We start from the raw sequence: 21,125 nt of genomic DNA on the forward strand, positions 1-21,125 counted from the left end.
AGAAGCAGCGGTGGCAAGGGGAGCAGCTGGGGCCAGGAGAAGTGGCAGCAGCAAGGGCAGGCAGCTGTGCAGGAGGTAAAGCAGGAAAATGGCAGGGGTGTGGTGGTGGCAGGCAGGAATGTGGAGCCCGTGCCAGTGCCCTGGGGCCACTGGGGACCCAGGCTGGGGCGGCAGGACTGTCTATCTCTCTCTCTCTCCCGCTTCACCCACCATAATCCCACAGCCCCCACCCCAACCACATACCCCACACATCACTCTACACCCTTACTCCCCAACCACGCACCCCAGACACAACACACAGTAGGACCATATTGTGAGCTATTATGCAATCACCTTTAGATTTACAAACATAAATCAGTACAAATTTTTTTTTTAAATAAAATTAAAATAAATTATTGTGGGGCGGGGGGGGTTGGGGTTGTATATAATTTGGGATTTTTTTCCAGTTTCAAGATTGCAGCACCCTCCCTCCCAAAAGGAGTATGTCCAGGGCAAGGGGAGGGACTTCTGGTGGCAAATGTCAGGGGTTGGGGGGGGGCAGGGGGAGATGGGGGAGCACAGCATCGGACTTCAGGTCCCAATATGGTGGCGAGGGGCAGGGCAACCATCAAGGGGTGGGGCTACCCTTGCTGCCCTTGACAACTCACCAAAACTCCGTAAATGGTCCTCCACCCAAAATAATTGCCTGCCTCTGATCTATATAATAAGGCCTTTCAAATCAACATTATGAAAGTACAGAGATTTTCTAAAGTCATGTGTAGTGGTACTATTGATAATAAAAGAGCATAGAGAACAAGGCTACAAGCTGAATTTTAAAATTATTTGGAGTATATATAAACCTACAATTTTAAAAAATACCAGTAACTCTTTATTTATAATTCATCAGCCCTGGCCACACATTCTGAGTTTTGATCTTTCATTTCTTACCTCTGCTTGCATTTTAACTTCTTGGAGCATAGTGATGACATCACATTTTGCCATCACTGATGACAAAACAGATTGCAATTTCTGCTGGTCCAGAGTTGAGACCAAGAGCTGATCCAAGCTGAATATATACATACATGTAAAAGACAGCAGTAAGTTATATTGCTATTGGGGAGTTCACAGACGTATTTCAATATCTATGGTTTACTTTACATCTAACACCTACTTAATCTGTTGTATAACTGTTATTTCATTAAATGAGTAAGAGATAGCATTTCCAATATAGCACCCTTAGATGTAAACTGTTGTAGCACTTTTAGCACTGTCAGTTTATGAAAGTCACATTGCTGACTGCATACATAGCAATTATTTTCAGTGTCAAAATAATTTACACTGTGGCTAGAAAAGGAGAGGATGATTTAAAACAGGCCTTAAAAAAATAAAAAAAAGTCAGGCTGTGATTTTTCCCTAAGGATTTTAGGAACCAACTGTATAAAAATCAAGAGAGCTACATTTACAAGACACTACTTGAGTGAGAATCAATTTGCTAATTGTTATACTGGGAAAGGCAGGCTACGCTAACAGCCAATTGTGGACAGAAGAAAGGAAAGGAGAGAAAAAGCTGCAGATCTCCTGTAAAGGGCTCAGTACCCTCAAATCGTAGTGGCTTTATTTCAATGCGCTGATTCCAGGAGTTGGTGGCCCTTGTGATCTTGCCAAAGAGAGTTTGCTGAAATCCAGTCCTTTTAGTAAGGACATTTAAGCCTTCACTGAAATGGAGCTAGGCAAGGGATACTGATCACCAGAAACAATACAACAGGTCTCAAAAATAAAGCAGGAAGAATGCTACATATGACTGAAACGAGACGAAGGACCTGATCCAAAGCCATTCCCATTGAAACAGAATGAGCATGGATGGGTTTGGAGCCCAATCCTACATAACTGGAAAGTTTGCCTGAAAAAAAGCCAGCAGGAAGGAAAAATCAATGGTATTTTAGGAAATTACCTCTCTCATTTACAGATATTTTTTTAAAAAGTTATTAGAAAAACATTAAACTCACCTGATTGACCAACTTCTTCCTGAGTGTTTCTGACCCAGGTAGCTATCACGTGGTACTTCATCATCAGATGCTGAGCCAGGAGCTCCTGAGCCAGTGGTCCAAGGAGCACTTCCTCTGGAAGATAGCCTGTTCAACTTTGCAAGGTTGGAAAGGGCAGGAGAAGCACTCTGAGTTGCATCACTTTCAGCAGGCAGGCCAAGAGACCTCCTAGGTGTAATTTCCAGTTCAGTTTTGAAGTGAGTGGTCTTAGGTTCCACTGAAAAGTCCTCATCGCACAGCTTGTCCAGATCAGGCATGCTCAGTGCTCTGAGCTCCCTGAGCTTTGAACGGGACATCAACTGCCTGCAGTGACCTCTGCTTCTCCGCATATGGGACACGGGGGGAAGCAAGACATTCAGATCCCCTGAAGTACCTTCACCCTTGCTTTTCTTCAAATTTGCATCATCTTTGCTGCCTTCTGTTGAATTCTTCTGCACATGGGCTAAGTCTATATTTGTTGATGATTTTGTCAGCTGTGGAGATGGTGGAATGTTGCTTTGACCATCGCTGTATGAACTTAAACTTCGTCTCAGTGCCCGCGCTGCATCACTTGGACCGGCAGGGGCAATGGAAGTGATACCACTAGAAGATCTTCTGCCAACAGGTGATTTAGAACCGCTGGAGGTGGAGTGCATGTCTACAGCTTTAACAGATCTATCAAAGTGTGCCAGGTTCTCAAAGGATTTGATCCGCTGTTTGACAGAGAAGGATGAAGTAGGGTCATGTGGCCAGTTCAGTTCATAATAGTAATAATTTCTTCTGAAAGGTTTTTGTTTATCTATAACAGAGCAACTATTTTCATTGGCAAAAGGCTGCTCCTCAAGGCTTGGTTTTGGGATACTTTTGGAAGTGTATGCCTGTTCTCTTTCACCCTGGGTGCTCTGGCCATTCAGCATATTTAAATGGACAATTTTTAACATGCCTGGCTCTTTTTGGGTGCATTTTTCACCTGCAACATGGCTCTGAAGATCTTGCATATGGTGTGCTGGAACACCTATAATGGCACCATCTTCCCTCAGGTGACTTGATAACTGAGCTGGCACTGAGTAAGTCCTTGACACTGGTTTTGATCCACAGCATAGATTTCCACTCCCAACAGCATCTATTCTAGTGAAATACTGTGCAGTCCCTAGCTCCTCGGTCCAGTGGCTGATCTTTTTATTGCTACCTTCTGCCTTTTCCAACAGCAGCAGCTGTGAAGATGGTGCCAGTGAGGAGGAGGAGGAGAGCCTCACCTCAATGCAAGTGCGTTGAATTTCCTGTCCTTCTGGCTGCTCCAGCTGAATTGGGGAAGACCTCAATGAGGAAGAGTCCTTGTCAGATACTCCTATGATGTGAGGACCGAATGGCTTCATGTTGCCTTCCCCATAATAACTATTTATCAAGTTCAGACCTGTTCCATGATTCTCTACTCTCTTTTTTGCATGCTCACTTTTTGGTGTACCATTAGGAGACATGGTTACTTCGAACTGATCTTCTTTTGTTTTAGAACTATCACCATTTGTCTTATCACCTTTTTCTTCACACTGCACTGAAGCTGGCCTTTCTTTTTGCTTTCCACATCCCCTCTGGTGTTCTGATTCCCCACTAACATTTAGCTCACCATTGCCATTGGTTTTAGTGTCACTACTCTGCGTTGGGCTGTTGTCACCATTCAGCAAGGGGGAAAATGTTTCTTTACATGCAAGTAAAGATAGCTTATTTTCATGCTCTGATTTAAGAGCCTTTGAGGCTGTTGAAAAGCTCTTGCCAGGTTCTGTGTTTGTAGGCATGTTATGGGGCACTGATGCTTTCTTTATGAGAAGCTTGGGTGATAACTGTGGAGAAGTAGAAATCCTTCGCTGATCAATCCCACTGCTTTTTGCAGGATTAGGGCTAGGAGGTTCTGCATTTGCTTTTAGTTTACTTTTGATGGTTAGACCCTTTAGCTTCTGTCCTGTTTTGGCTCTCTGGTTATTTAATAGTGCTTCTACTACATGCTTTTGGGGCATTCCCTTGGATTCCTGATGTGATTTTTTCTGTGAGGAAGGAGTATGTGGTACAGTGACTCCTTTAAAGTGATTTGTACTGGAACTCTGGATTTTGGCATTAGAACCCCTTCCCAAAGTTACAGCATTAACTTTTTCATTTTTCTCTGACAAGTCAGGAGCAGTGCTAGTCTTACTTAGATCTTTTGATTTTGGAGAAAGGGTTGACCTGGATGTCACTCTTTGCAATAAAGAGTGCACATGATTATCCTCTGCTTTATAGTTAGCCAAACTATTTGTTTCGTTCTTCACCAAAAGAGAATGATAACCAACGATGTGACTGCAATCATCAGCTGCCAATTCTCTTTCAAATTTGGATCCCTCTTCTTTATCAGGGTGTTCTTTGTCTAGCAAATGGATCTCCAAGCTGTTAACACTTCTACTCATGCAGGAACCTATTCTTTCGCATTGCAAAGATACATCGTCTTGTAAAGATTCGCAGGACTCCATAGACTTTTCACTGATCTCTAAGCTTAGTCGGTCTTCTGTACTTAAGGCACCATTGTTATGGAAAGCACAAGCTACTGAACTTTTTAGGGTATCTTTATCCGATAAAGTATCTGAGGAAGGAGAGTGTAAGGAAGTGGAGGGAAATATATTTCCACTATTTAAATGCTGTGGGGGAATGGGACACCCTTGATCTTCTGCTAGAGACAGAGGTTTGTGGAGCTTTGTATCTGATGAACCATGTCCTGTACAATCCTCTGCTTGTGAAACTTTTGCAATGTGTGGCTGTGGTGGGAATTGCCGGGGTAAGCTTGCAGCAGACACAAGCCACTGCTCCTGAGCAGACTGTTGCGGCTCATTATTCATGCAACAAATTTCAATTTGTTCCTCATCTGACTCTGTCACATTACGGGTCCCTGAGGAATTATCAGCAACAGATGGCAAAAGTAAAACGTCTCCAGGAGCATCAGGAGCTTCTGTGAGTGATTCTGTGTCCGAGTGGGAGTCCTCTGCAGCACCATACATAGACTTTGGAAATGGGCTGTTTCTACTGTCTTCCACAGAATCAGCTCCAGAATAACTGTCTTCACTCAAACTGCTAAAATTCCTAGAATAGTTATTTAAACAGTTTTTATTCACAGTAAAAAGCTTGCCTGTATTAATGGAATCCAACACTGATAATCCCAAGATCCCCTGTGCATTAGCCGCATAATTGATAGTTTTTTCAGATAGCTCATTCTTCACCATCTCTGGCTCAGAATTAGTGGGACAACCCTCTTCTGTCCCACAGCTATGCTTGGCAGTGCACTCCTTTCTAATGGGGCTCACTGCTCTTGGTGGCAACTGAGAGCTTCTGTCCTCTGAAGAATTCAGTTTGCTGAGCAAGTCATCAATATCCGTGATGGGAATCACAGCACTGACCTCAGCACAGCCGATTTCTGAAGAACCTACTTGCACCTCTTTGGTCGTGGCGGAAGGTGGCAGCATTGTTCTTTCTGTGACAAGGTCTACACCATCACTCCGGTGAGTCCCTTTTTCTAGTTTCCCAGATGCTATTCCTTCTTCAACTACAACGCTGCTGCTGGGTTGGGCATCTGGCTCTGAAAGTATGTTGAGGTTTGTGAGTCTGTCCACATCTGAATTAAGATTTAAAAAAGCAAGTGAATCACTTAACTTCAATTAGATATGGAAAACAAAGCACAAAATATGAGCAAAACCAGACACGCTTATAAGCCCCTTTGATGTTTCCTAACTTCCCTGCAATTCTTTTAATACGCTATGATTTTCACAATCTTCAGAAGTAATCACATTCCAGTGTGACCAAAACAACATACTCAAGGGAGACACTTTTAGTGACTCTGATTAGTTTTATTTTAAACTCTGAAATCGAAACAGCATGCTCATCATCATAGCACAAGTATGCAACAAGACAGGCCTATTAACCAACAGAATTAGGAAAAAGAACAGGTAATACCTGCCCTCCATAATTGTGTTAAGTACCCGAAGACTAGCAAAATAATTAGAGGTGCTTAGATGCCCCAGTGATGATCAACAGAAAATATTTTGGCTCTGATCTTGTAAGCACTTATGCATGTAATTAATTTCTCACACCTGGGTAAAGTTAAGTGCGTGTGTTTACAGGATTTGTGACTCAGAACTTCCTTCCCATCTAATAAACACTTAATCCAATCCCAGATAGATGACTGATACCTGCCACCATTCTCCCCACCCTACCCCCAAACACACACACACACAAATATATATCTCAGGAAGGAATGTGCACACTTGTGAAGAGTGCCAACCTGCACATACCCCTCCTACCAGAAGCCTCTGTGATGCTCAGGATTACCTGAGGAACTGGGAAGAGAAGTACCTGGCCTACCAGGAATTCCTCACAAGCATCAGGAAGATAGTTAGGGAAATTCACCATATATAGACCAGTTAGAGTGTATTCTAGCTAGGATAAAACAAAATGTAGTACTGTACTGTTCTTCCATTCACCTGAACCTCCAAGAAGCTGAGAAGCAATGTTCTTTTCCAAACATCATTTCCATGCTGCAGAATTCATATAAACAGTGGGTACAAGGAGACTGCAGTACACACATATATCCTTACTGGGGGATTTATCAAGGGAAAAATCTGGATTTTTGTCCGATCAAAAAATACTACTTAAACCTTACATTTCAAGAGACTTGGTAGACTAACGAGGATCAAAGTACTTAATCTTGGAAAAAGAATGGCCATCAAGGTTACTGTTGACATCTTCAAGCTACTGATGGGTTAATTTGAGTCCCCCTTAAGTGGCTCAAAACTTCTAAATACTGTACGGGAAGAGATGTACTATAAATCTGTGCCTTCAACATTTAGTATAGAATAACAATGCATGCTGTAAATGATGGAAAACCCTGGCTCATCAATAAAATGCTGTATCATCATCCTAAAAATAATGTCCTTCCCACTCAAATTATCTTTGGAAGCCAAGTTAGCAAAATGCTTGATCAAGCCTTCCCGTGCTTCAGTGTTGTCAGAAAATGCCCTTACCTGGCACTGCTTTCTGCACCCCAAATGTCACAGATGTAGGGAGATTCTGCATAAGCAGACAGATTTCCTCATATGTCATTCCACTGACAGGGGCACTGTTGATGGAAGAAATCTCATCTCCTACAGCCAGCTTTCCCTCTGAGTCCTGATAGAATGACAGATATGAATGAAAGTAAATACCTGAAAGGCTTAGTCCCAGAAGCAGAGGGCAGTTTGTAATAGAAATATCAATGGCTTCAGAGCAACACTCCCAATTTCTAAGTTACAGGACAGAGAACACTGATAACACTTCATTCACAGTCAAGGAAGCAGGCATACAGACTGTGCCTGGCCCTGTGGGGTTCACAAGAGGGGAACAACGGCAAGACCTCCTATTCTTTCCATGGCCCAGTGCTATGAGGAAAATTAACACAGTCCCTTTCATCTAAAGGGGTTCTGGTGTAATTGGTTCTAACGTCTCAAGGGCTTCTCTCAACAATGTTGTCTCCTATCTACCACATCCTGCCATGAGGCTTGGGACCCAATACAACCATTAAACTAAGTGGAATCTTTTAATGACATTAATCATGGCTGGATGCCATGGCTGGAATCAGGCTTTTGGGGGACAGGCTAAATATGTTTTCCAGCATTAAAAAAAAGATAGGTGGCAGAAATAGGAGTAGGGCAGAGAAGTCCCAACTCCAAAAGCCCAACTCAAATTGACATGCCATACTTCCTCTCAGCGGTAAAGAGTCACTGAGGGCCAGATTCTGTCCCACCTATTAGGTACATAAATGGACTTAGAGCAGGGGCAGGCAAAACATGGCCCACTGGGCACTTTCATCTGGCCCGCAGTGCCCACCAACAAATTGTGTCCAGCCCAAGCCTCCCACCCACATGGGTGGGAGCAAGGTGTCCACACATACCTCCCCCACAATATACCCTATTACACCTTGCTCCTACCCTTGTGGGTGGAAGGGCCTAGCCCTGCCAGCACACAGCTTCTGGGTGGGGTTGCTGCTGCCCCTGCTGTAGCCACCCCCATGGGGACCCACTTAGCTTCCCCAGTGTCCTCCCATGCACAGCGCTGGCCGGAACCGCACTCGGCCGTGCACCAGCGCCTGTTTTGGGCACAAATACCTTGAGCACCCCCACCTGCTGCTGCTGCTGGCATCCCACAAACCTCACACACTCACATCCTACCCCCACAACCCACACCAACATATACCAACACTCCAACATACCCTATGTCCCCCCCCACACACAGCCACACCCCCTCACAGCCCCCCCACACAAACATACACCCCACCATACACACATCCCCACACTCCACCACAGACCCCTACCACCCACCACCTACAATATACAAGACTAAGACTTATTTTTGAGTTATTATGCGATCACCTCCATATGCACTATGCAAACACACGTCAAAAATATTTTTTGTAATAAAATTAAATTATGTTATAGTACGTTTTTGACTTTTAGTGTATGATTTGGTTTTTTTCTTGTTCTAAGATGGCAACCCCCTCCCTCCCAGAAAGAGTATCTGCCACATTCAGTGGCAAAGGTCAGGAGTTACAGGGCAGGATTTCCGGTCCCAATATGGTGACCAGAGGCGGGGCAACTGTCAAGGGGTGGGACTACCCATGCAGCCCTTGACAGCTCACCAAAACTCTTTAAGTGGCCCTCCAGCCAAAATTATTGTCCCCCTGACTTACAGACTTGAGCACAATACTATTCGACTCTGCCTGAATCCTTAAGAAACTGCTACTGTAAAAGGTGGGTTGGTCCTACTCCTGCAACTGCTCTTTTGTGACTCAATCTTAAGGGTAAAATGAGGTTGTTACAAAAGTAAATACGTTAATGCATTTTCTGGGCTTAAAGGCTAGGAACAGAAATTATACATAAACTGGTATAAGTGACTAGAAACTGGTTCAAATCTGTAACACAACAGAAGTTCAGTGCACATCAACCACTTTCAAAATTACTGAAACTGGTTTAAGATAAACCTGAGATAAGATATAGTATCAGACTTAACTGATTTAGGTTAAATCACTTTATTGAACTGCTTTCCCAGTTCCCCTCCAGAGTCAAGTTAATGCACAGCCCCCCGCATCCCAGGAAGCTTTGCACCTCCCCCGCAAACCCTCCCTTGCAGGGTGGGCAGGCTAGCCTTGGACCAAGCTGTCTGCTCCAGCTGAGCAGGGAGGCATGATCTAGTGTCCCCCTCCTCCCTGGCTTCTGGCCTGGGACACTGAAGGCATGTGGATGAATTTCTGGAATTAGAAGTCAATGTCTGTTCACTTGCTTATCAGTTCAATCCACAGTTTACCTGTGAAGAATGAATCAATCCAGCCTCAGGCTTTTTCACTATCTGTGCTTAGCTGAACAGGGTAGAAGAGAATCACCCTTACAGGCCTAAGCCCATTTGAGTGCCTAAGAGATGGTATCGAGCTTGACCCTAGAGGTGCTAAAACACTGTGCTAAACACTGCTCACAAAGTCTTCAAATGGTTCCGTGATTTAAAGTCCATTCTATACAGATATGACTCAGATATCCCCAGCATAACAAGTCCAGCTAAAACAGCCACATAAAATTTATTATTTGTATTACTACCACAGCACCTAGGCACCTCATTCAGTCATGACCATATCATACCTGTTGGGTATGAGTGTGATTACAGATGGGAACTAGAATTGTTACCTTTTAAATTGAGACACGATTCTGAAAGCCTCTTGATAAGCTATCCCTCTTTCTGTCACTACTATGTAACCTGCCACATAAATGGTCTGTTTCTGGTAAGATGAAAAAAATGTAGCAACCCCCCAAAAATAATTACTAACATGGATTATTCCAAGAGCAGTATTTGCCTCTTGATTTTTTCAAGCTTAAATTAGCAGGGGCATGCATACATCTCTCAGCATTTAGTTTAATGGTGTTCTAAAAAGAGAAGAGATGAGACATGTTGTCCAAACAGATCTTATTTGCACAGGTGCATATCTCCTTTATCAAATATAAATCTCCACAAAGAGAAACCAAATAAAACAGACTTGTATTTTTTTACCATTACCTTTTCAGCTGCTCCTCCTGGCCTTAAGCCTGTTATCATAATTCTTAAGGGTGTGGCTTGGATTTCCAAATCCAATCCAAAGGATTCATCTTCATTCCGAACCAGAGTCACTATTTCAACGTTGCTCTGCTCAGAGCTGTCGGGACCAGTCTTTTTGCTATGCGGAGGTACCCTTGCAACAGGCTTATCACAGAGACTGTGCTCCTCAATCTTCTGTCTCGGAAGACTACGGCACTCAGTGCTCATCATACTTTTTACTCTTGTAACTGCTTTGTGCTCCAGCTTAGGAGATCTCTTTGATTCGAGCTGTGCCTCTCGGAGCTCCTTCACACACAGGTTACCAGGGCGAAACTCAGGCATGCTTGAGTAATCAAATGCTTTGATTGGAAAGAAGGGAGAGTCCATTTGCTCCAGAGTGCTATCCTCAGACTCCAGGGAGTTGCCATAGAGAGGAGTAGATGCTTCACTGCCAATGTGTCGAGGTAATTCACCATCCTGACTCTCGTCATCAATTTCAACTGAAGAGGTGGCGATGACAATATCACAGTCTTTCTCAGTGATTTTCTGGCCCTTGTTCCCCTGTCCCCTTTGAAAGTGGGCATCTTCATCCTCATCGCTAACTTCACCATCATAGAAAACAACCCTCCTCTGTCGCAGAAACGGGCTCCGGACAGACTTGGGACTGCTACTAAGGCTACCCTGTCGGACACACTCCACATGCCTGTTGAGAAGACAAGGTGGCTTTCCATTGCTTGGAGAAGCAAGGCTACCCGCTTTCATGGATCCTGCTTCTTTGGGAGCTGGGGGAAAAAAAAAAAAATACATAATTGTGCTTCTTGGCTATTTTTAGACTAAACTGCAACCTCCTCATAAAAGGACCTATATGGTTATTTATTAGAGGAGATATTTTCTTTCTGAAGTTTTTCCATGTCCTCTGCTCTAAGACATACCTACCATCCACAGCAACAGAAATGACAGATGGTATTATGATTTATGGGTGCTTCTTGAAATCTGTTTACTGCACATCTGGTTTTATTTTCAGCATGTGTCTGAACTATGACTATGACCCCAAAAAGAAAAGAGCACATGCACTTTTATTTTACTTCAAACAACAAGATATCTTTGAAATTCTCTTTATATCTATAGCAGAGCGGACAAAATCAATTAAAGAGAGAGGCACAAATTCAGAGACAAAACAGCCATCCTATCTTTCATTAAGAATGTCAGGTGTTCTAAGACTTCATTCTTATGCCCTTCTTGCAAAACCTTTGTATATAATACAACCATATTTTGTACAGTAGCCTTCTGACAAACCATGTCAAAAATGCTTTGTACAGCTATATAAAGAAAACTGACAGATGAGTGGGAGGCTATATCAAAGGCATAGGCAAGAGAGAACAGATATATTTTCATCCAAGTCTTAAAACGAGATAAGAGTGAATAAAGAAGAGGTAACAGGGTTGTTTCAGCCAATTTTTACAAGAGACCAAGGCATAGGTGCTGATGCAAAACCAAAGTTGCACATATCAGAGATATTCAAGAGTGATTATATAGAAATAGAGCAAGCAGATAATCATTACTGGTATGATCAACTTGCAGTGATGTCAACTTATACCTGGTCTGCCAAGGCTGTAATATAAATCTGATCGCATGTATTCAGAGATGCAAACCAGGCAAACTTCCCTGGAAAGTTACAGTATGTGCATTGCTTTTAAATTACTTCTTTCATCTTCTGTAGCATCAAATTATAAATGTTGGCTGACATTTCTATGCAGTCCAATTATCAAAATGCTGCAATTTAGTAAAGCAAACCAGAATGCAAGCAGCAACTATCCCACAAGTATCTTGTTATTTTCTTAGATTGCTCTTGCTTACTTAGATTGCTGGGAGGAAGAGAGCTGTCATCCAGAGAGCTGCTTCCACTCTTCTGACGGAGCTGCTCTTCATCACTGGAGCCTGTTACTACAGCGTCAGAAAATGACAGCTGGCTTGGGCCATCTTGTGAGAAGTACTGAGAAAGCTCCGTTTCAGAACTGACAGATCCCTGCTGAAAATAAAACAAACCCAACTGGCGACTGGTGGTCACTTATTTGTAAAGCAACTTTTGGGTCTACCCTACAACCACCTCTAAGGCCTAGTCTATGCTACAAACTTGCTGGCAGAACTGGAGTTCTGTGGCAGAAGAAGCCCCTCCTTCCTGCCAGCAAAGCTAGCCCACCTCTGCCCAGCAGAGTAAGGTTGCTGCTTCCATCCATGTAGATGCTTCTGGCTGCCACAGCCCCTTTGGCAGGGTCCACTTTATACTGCAGTGGCACACCTGTGGAAGATGCTTCTGGTTGCTGCTTCCATCCATGTAGATGCCTCTGGCTGCCACAGCCTCTTTGGCAGGGTCCACTTTATATTGCAGTGGCACACCTGTGGCAGTGGAGCCACCAGAAGCAGCATGGATGCGTGTGCTCTACTGGCTTGATGCTGGTAGCTGCAAGGAAAGTGTCAACAAGGCCTTGGCCTCATGATTAAAGTAAGGAGTAACATCCCAAGTCTACAAATGAGGGAACAGAAAAACAATGCATTTAAAGGTCCATGTTGTCACACTTGAGTGGCTGAAGTTTGACACCCAAGTCCATGTTTAGGCACCTAAATAAAAATGCCCATGTTTTCTGCACACTCTCAATGTGTGCAGGGAGTATTCAACATGGGCATCTGGGAATAAAAAATCAGGTATTTAAGCATCCACCTTTGCAATCCCCTTGAGAGGCTGCACTTAAAAGTGCTCCTTCTCTGCTTCTGAATACATCTCCTTGTGGAGATTCCAAGTTGCTCCACTACTATAACAGTATACAGAAACCAATCAGTTGTCTATTAGTAAGTCCAGTGACCCAAGGATTGCACCCAGACTCCCCATATTTACTCTCTTCATCAACATGAGCTCAACCCCAAGCAGAGCTCAGTTGTAACAATACTCAATTACATTACAGCATTTAGTAAAAAAAGTCAGATTGTGACAAGTGACATGTGAAAAGCAGTCTTTTATGTCATCCACACTGTAGAAGGTGTCTGCAGTATAGACCAGGGCTGTCCAACTGGTAGCCTATGGGCTGCATGCAACCCCCAAGGGGTTAAACTGTAGTCCTACCCATCCCACCAGTCCCTTCATTGCTGGGGGGGGCTTCAAGTTCCCCCTCCCGCCTCTGCCCTAGACTGCAGGGTGGTGCAGCATGGACCAGTCTGCAGTGCATGAGGTGTCTGCAACCCAGCAGTGCAGTAGGGGAGCTTGCAGTCAAGGACTTAAATATGAGATGAAGTGCACAGGTAGGAGGTGCAACAGGCAGTGCAACAGGGACATGCAGCAAGCAACAGGAGTGAGGCATAGACAGCAGCAGTGGGGGGCACAAACACCAGCAGCAGGAAGGCATGCCGTGTAGTGGAGGGGCACAAGGAGCAGCAACAGAGGAGGCAAGGAAAGCAGCAGCAGGAGACAGGGGCAGCAATGGAGGGGCGCACAGAGCAAGGTGGGGCAGAGAGCAACAGTTGTGGGGGGCACTCCATGCAGCTGGGCAGGGGGGCATGCAGCTCTGGTGGCCCATGGCCCTTGCTGGTATGGTCCCTGGCTCCTTAGATGTTGGACAACCCTGGCGCATATTAAATAAAAGTTTTCGACTGACTGCTGTTTGTGGCCATATCACAGCACTATGGCCTAATGTGTAAGGCAAGAGTTTTTTTTGGTTAGTATCTTTAATTGGACCAACTATATCATTGAGATGAAGTCATTGTTTTGTAGTTGGGTAGGGTCAGAAGGGACCTGAGCAGATCATCAAGTCCGATGCCCTGCCATGGGCAGGAAAGAAAGCCGGGGTCAAACAACCCCAGCAAAGTGTCTATCTAGCCTCCTTTTAAAGACCCCCAGGATAGGAGCGAGCACCACTTCCCTTGGAAGTTGGTTCCAGATCCTAGCCACCCTGACAGTGAAGTAGCGCCTCCTGATGTCTAGCCTGAATCTACTCTCCATCAATTTATGGCTGTTATTCCTTGTTACTCCCAGTAGTGCTCGGGGGAACAGGGACTCTCCCATTGCCTGCTGGTCTCCCTTGGCCAGTTTATAGATGGCCATCAGATCCCCTCTCAGCCTTCTCTTGTGGAGGCTGAACAGGTTCAGGTCTCGTAGCTTCTCCTCGTAGGGCCTGCCCTGCTGCCCCCAATCATGCGAGTGGCCCTCCTCTGGACCCTCTCCATGTTGTCCACATCCCTCCTGAAGTGCGGCACCCAGAACTGGATGCAGTACTCCAACTACGGCCTGACCAATGTCATATTGAGGGGAAGGATCACCTCCTTGGACCTGCTCGTGATGCATCTGTGGATGCATGACATGGTGGGGTTAGCCTTCCTGACTGCATCCCCACATCGGCAGCCCATGTTCATCTTGGAGTCTATAATGACTCCAAGATCCTTTTCTGCCTCTGTGCTGATGAGAAGGGAGTTTCCCAGCCTGTAGGTATGTTGCTGGTTCTTTCTTCTGAGGTGCAGTACCTTGCACTTGTCAGTATTGAAACCCATCCTGTTCTTATCCGCCCACCCCTGTAACCTGTCCAGATCCAATTGCAGCCTGTCCCTCCCTTCTAGCATGCCCAACTCTCCCCACATCTTAGTGTCATCCGCAAATTTGAACAAGGTGCTTTTCACCCCCTTGTCCAAGTTGCTGATGAAGATGTAGAACAGTGTGGGCCCGAGGACCGAGCCCTGGGGGACCCCACTGCCCACATCCCTCCAGGTCAAATAAGACCCATCCACCACCACTCTCTTGGTGCGGCCCTCCAGCCAATTGGCGACCCATCTGACTGTGTAGGTGTCGACACCACATTTTCCTAATTTTTTAATGAGAATGGGGTGAGAGACCATATCAAAGGCCTTCCTAAGGTCCAGAAAAACTATGTCCACTGCGACACCTGCGTCCAAGGCTTTTGTGACCTGGTCATAGAAGGCCACCAGGTTGGTCTGACAGGACCTGCCCCTAATGAACCCATGTTGGTTGCCCCTAAGCATACATGCCCCTGCTTGCCCCTTGCAGATGTGCACCTGGATAATTTTCTCAAAGAGCTTCCCCAGACCAAGGTAAGACTAACAGGCCTCTAATTTCCTGGATCAGACAAGCTTTCAAATGCAAAGCATTCCAGTTGTTTCAATCAAAAAGGTCAACCAAAAAAATCCTTGCCCCTCACAATTCCTGGACCATCGTGGCTACAGCATTAACACTGACATTATGGCTTAACAAAGAGAATCCTTTAGAAACATGTGTGCAGCAGGGAAGAAGCACAAGTCCCTTGTTCCCAGCAATCTGATTCTTGGGTAAGGTTAAGCCTAAAAGCAGCATTATTTGTTGAATTTTGATTATTTTACCCGACTTGCTGGCTCCAGGAAACGTTTCATTGTCCAGCTGAGAGGCGACGAGGGCTCTCCTTGCCTGGCCTTCATGCTAGGGGATGGACTCTTTTGCACAGACCCTGTTAAACAGGATTTAGTTTAATACTTAAAAAATAAAGCTCTGGAGCATATTATGTAAGCAAATTGAATATGTCTGTCTATTTAGGTGTTACACATCACCCTATTGTCCGAGTCACTTACAACATTTCAAAACATTTTATTCAGCAAAACAGCTACACGATATACCTGCAGTTTCTCTCCATCCCCCCAGATATGCTGCTACACTAAGCTTGGGAGCTAGATCCAACACTTTATCATAAAGCAGGGGTTCTCAAAATGAGAGTCACGACCAGTCAGTGGCTGCCGTGTGCAAGCTCCCCATCCCCCGCCGCCGCCATCCAGAACTTGGGGTCGTGGTATCACAAAGTTTAAGAACCCCTGTCATAAAGGATAATGTCTTAACTGACATCATATACATATAGCAGAGAGTTGAGGGAAAAAACGGAGGAAATTAATGTAAATCCTCTAACCCGATTAAAAACCTCAGCACAATTGGCTATGGAGGGCAGAAGCCACAGGCAAAGGTCTATTACCAAATGACTTGGGCTCTAGTCAGAGAACATGTTTCGGCATAAATAAGGGTTGATTGAAAACTGAACATTTCTGTCTCGAAATTAATTGGCCATTCTGTCAATCCCAGTAGAAGGGGAAACAATCTCTTGGCTTTCCATTAAGCAGTGATGTGATTAGAGTTAATATATTTCCTTACAAATTCACTTTCAACTGGCAGACTTGACAAACTGCTCATGTCAAGGTTCAAATCCACCCTGGATATTCCAATTCTGCCCAGCTGATAGGCAACACTGACAATTTGTCAGCAGCCCACCTAAGTTATCTTACTGGTAAATCTCCTCTTTAACAAGGAAACCTGTGCTGGCTATGTGTCCTCAAATACAATGATCTGCCCCATTCCCCTCAGGTCAGATGGAGTAGTAACTTCCTGGGACTCTGCTGTTCAGATTAGGGGTGCCCTAGAAAAATGTAACACAGATGCACAGTACTAAGGATTTGGGCTGGACAGCAGCTACTCTTGAAATATAAAGAATTTAAATAAACACTGTAGAATAGACATTTTGTCAGTGAGACTAAAATAGCAATGAATGCCAGGATCCCAATAGCATGCCAGATAAATGTTGCCATATATGAAAAAAATTATTAATAAACGTATTTGCTGCAACAAAGAAAAACATTGTCCCTACCCATGACAGGAGAGGAACTGGCATCCTTGCTGTCACGCAGAGTTGTGCGAGCTATTGCTTCATCCATCTCCTGTTCAGAAACCTAATTATTAATAGAAAACAGATACTGTGAGTCTACTGTGGGACAAAGCTGCTAAACACAGATCACCACAAATTCATTATTCATTCAAGATTAACTGTTATTTTAGAGGCCTCAGCACAGGAGTCAAGAGCTTCTAAGTGCTAGTCCTGGCTTGATTCAGATTCTTCCCTGTGGGATACTGAGCTGGGGTAATGAGGGGTTTCAGGAAAATGGGACCCGCCAAAGTATCACACCAAATACCTGAATATTAAATATAAACAATGCATCAGACTTGCATAAACAAAGCAAACTCATGATCATGCTATTACTTTCATCTAATTAATACTATATCATAACTTCTTGAGCCATGTGTATAAAAATATTATGATTAAATATTCATAGCAGTCCTTTTTTCCAAAAATATTCTATGAATAAAAAGACGATCAGTTAAAAAACTGAAATACTAGCTGATTTCTTCTTTCACCTCCTCCCTCCTTTACTAAAATGATCAGTCATTGTCAACTCATTTTTCCCATATAAAATAAACTGCACTGATATGTGGTATTTAAAACACAGAAATTATCCCTGAATTATTGTAACACACCCACTCTTGGTTATTACCAGAAAGTTTCCCTATGATCTTCGAACAGGAACTGCTGGAGTTCAAACCTACATAACTCCAAAGGTCTGTTTTCAGATACATCCAATGTGATTTCAATAGGGTCCACTTTACACAAATTAAAACTCGGCACAAAGACAGGTCAAAAATCTGAAAGTCTTTGAACGAAGAGGATTTGAATGATCCCTAGGCAAACTCAGCAGTTTAAACATAGTATGAATACCACATTCACTCAGAATAACAGAGGAAAGAAAATCTTTGTGGTATTTCTTTTGGAAATACATGAAAATACTGAAGCACGTATATTCAGGAACAAAATGCTCTGTATACCTTTTGTGTGATGAAGTGAAGGATTATGTAAAAAAGTATGAAACAACATGAACCTGAACAAAAATATCTTTGTTTCCACTTTGTGAGATGGCATTCCAGCTGAGGAACATACAGCAAGAACTTCACCCTGCTGCCCTTGTGTTATCTTATGTAAAGGGGCTGCACAGACAGAGGCTTTAAAAGTCCTGGCTTAAGCTATGCCAAGCCAGATTCCCCAGTGTAGCAGTTGCAGAAAAATGCCAACAGCTGCCCTTTGAGGGTCCCCTTCCAAGCCCCGATGTATTTGATGTATTATGGGTGGGCTGGGGATAAGATACAACAGAGCTGCAATACTATAGAGATTATGGGCAATTCCAGCCAGGGATAGGGGTAATTTAGGTTGACCCCCAGAGCTTATGCTGCATGTCATGAAGTAGCCTAGAATTAAGAGTATGTAAATATGGCTAAAGATGCCAGAAACACCAGCTGCCACCTTCAGGAAAATAATATAGTTACCTCGATTAAGGTCTTTACGTACTGGGCAGGCAAGTCATGCAAGGTGTTTTTTTGAACAAGGAAGAGAAAAAACAAAATCCAGATGTTCAGCAAGATTGGGCAGTTTCTGGTTTCATCCCTGTTTACATCAGGGTTCTCAAACAGAATCCATAGAAAATTCCATTTTTAACTATGGTCTGTGGACTGGGTATAAATTTACAGCTACAGATAAGCCTCCTATGCATAGCAGGTTCCCATCATGTAAGGTGCTGTTCAAACACAGAACAGACTGCCTGTGATTCAAAGAGCTTGCTTCGGCTCTCTCATCTAGGCATCTTTGTCTTCTTTCCCCAATGTGTTTCCCAACCTGCTCCCCTCATGGAAGAATCACTTCCAGCCTTCCCCACCCTCAAGTAATCTGAAAACTTGAAGAGTTATCACTAGGTGATTTGAGTAAATAGTGAATCAGAAGGAAGAGTTTGTACTCCTTGGGGTTATTGTTTCTGACTACCTAAATGATTATGTTTACAAAATGGCTTAGTGCAACCGAGGAATGATAATTCCACTTGGCACAACATAAAGTCTTATTGGGCACATCTCAAGGAGGCTCTTAATGTGCAGCAGTCTAATTCTACTGTGCGTTAGCATGGCAGGCAAAACCCATGTTAATGCGCAGAAGAGTTAGTCTAATGTGCATTAATATCACTAAAAAATCATTCATTTGCTCTAATGTGCAGTAGTGCCAATTATAGCGCATTAAGTTTAGTACCTGTCATTACAGATACTAAACTTAATGAGCCATAATTATGGCACATTAATGAATGTGTAGATAGGCCTATTCTGAAGTTCTGCTGACCTTAGATTTTGGGCACAGTTCTGACTCCCTGTCTCTTACTCTAACCAAGATGCATTGCTGCCTCCTCCTCCTAAGATCCAAAACCCTGAGTGATGGTATCAAATCTTGGTGGGAAGGCTCCAGCAATTTGCCTATCATGTGTATATCCGAGTTGCCGGAAATTAAATTATATTTCTAGAGGCTTCATTACAAAATGCATATCACCTTCAAGATAGGAAGTCAAAATTACTCTGGTCAAGAGGATCTCTTAGAATTAGGAGTATTTGTGCTTCTTTAACAGGCTTCCATAAGTATTTAGAAACTCATAAGTCAGAGCTTTATTATTCCCCTACCAAATCTTTTCCCAATTACATTTGTTCAGAAAAACTTAATATGCCCGTGAGTGTCTTACAATGGTAAAACAAAACAAGTTACTCATTCATTTGGACTGGATGAAGGACTTTTAAAAAAATCTTGCCACCAAAAAAAAAAAATGCAGCTAATCCCATTAAGGTAACAGTTGGCATTTAGTGACAAAACAGCAGGAAAGGTTTAACAGAGCTATAGATTTATTCCTTTCAAGATGGGAAATGACCTTTACAATCATTTCACATGACTGCCTACATCACACAGGCCATAGAAATATCCTCTACTGATTGGATCTCAAATATTGACACTCAAATGATAGTAAAAAGCTGAAAAGAACAAACACATATGCAAGCATTTTTTCCTCACCTTTGGGTTGGGATGCCGGCTAATGATAAGGCTAACTGGACCTGGACCACATTCACTCAAAATGGCATAGGCTTCACTTAATGCTGCATGGCGTAGACTCACTGAATCTGCCTCCAGAATCTGGTCGCCGCGACTGGAGAAACAAACCTCAGCCAGTTAAGCACATCTGCCTCACATAAAACGTTTGTGCTGTTGACTAGTGGCCAAACTTTTCAAAGATACAAATATTTGGAAAGGATTTGATAGGCAAAAAAAAACCAAACCCAGTCCTGCTCTTATTCCCATTGATATGAATGGAGACACTCCCACTGACTTCAGTGGAAGCTGGAGCAGGGTCCAATATTCCACTTTGTGCTGCTGGTGTTAGACACTCTATTAAATCAATGCATAAAACTGGCTGCTCCCTGATTAGAGTGAAAGTGAGTGTTTGACTCCAGTTGTATATACTGATGTTTGCAAAGCATAGAAGGAAAAAATTACATGCAGATGGATTACTTTTTACTACCATCTTGAATTACTTACTGTGCAACCTTTTTAACAGAGATTTTTTGGAAGCTCATGGCTTAGATATGAGCTCAAGAAATTGTTTCAGATTTTAACTAAAGAAAAATTGAGTGAGATGTAACTATTTTTACTTCAAATTAAGTTACAGTAACCAGCATGATCAAACAAAGCCTCTGAGATAGGACTGTAAAGTGATCATTTCAGTCCCTTCAGTCTTGCTATTCTTGGTCTACAGACATCTGGAACCATTAAAAAAAAGGATCATCATCTAGGGATATCATTAAATCATTTTCCATGATTATTAAAATATTTTTATTTTGGATTTTCATACAATCCACCTATTTTACTTTACTTTTTGAGTTGCTGTGGTAATTAAATGAAATGTAGCTAATGCCAAAACACAACTAAAATGGCAATTACAGGTAAGGACAGTTCAATAGTCCATAATCTGTTTAGGGTTCTATAAACTGAATGGTATTTGCGAGTTGTGCAATTATTTTGCTACTTTAGAGGACAAAAATGAGGTTTGGATTACTATGTAAATCAAAAGCATAAGTATTTAAGAAGAGGCAATCATATAACAATTAGAAACTGGAAAAACTGGTACCATTTACAGACATATGAGCATATTTTTGAGGGGGTTCAGATAGAAAAGATCTGGATCCAAGCCTCTGGTATTGTGAAGCTAAAATCTGACTAATGAGGTTTTCTAAAGCCAATATCAAAACCACTCTCCCAGTTTTACTATATGGAATCAGAAACTGCTGATGCGATGACAGAGCAACAACCCAGAATGCAA

The 21,125-nt window shown here is 43.2% G+C and overlaps 1 protein-coding gene across 1 annotated transcript in view; it reads right to left on the reverse strand.

Moving 5' to 3' along the window:
* PDZD2 (PDZ domain containing 2) overlaps positions 1–21,125 on the reverse strand; it is a 335,521-nt gene that overhangs the window by 15,971 nt on the left and 298,425 nt on the right. The window contains 8 exon segments of the mRNA XM_025198461.1: positions 928–1,045; positions 1,986–5,634; positions 7,040–7,184; positions 10,092–10,891; positions 11,967–12,138; positions 15,486–15,589; positions 16,769–16,850; positions 19,823–19,955. Of these exon segments, the coding sequence (XP_025054246.1) occupies positions 928–1,045; positions 1,986–5,634; positions 7,040–7,184; positions 10,092–10,891; positions 11,967–12,138; positions 15,486–15,589; positions 16,769–16,850; positions 19,823–19,955 (5,203 nt within the window).

This window comes from Alligator sinensis, unplaced genomic scaffold, assembly GCF_000455745.1.
Source record: "Alligator sinensis unplaced genomic scaffold, ASM45574v1 scaffold347_1, whole genome shotgun sequence".
Lineage (NCBI taxonomy): Eukaryota > Metazoa > Chordata > Crocodylia > Alligatoridae > Alligator > Alligator sinensis.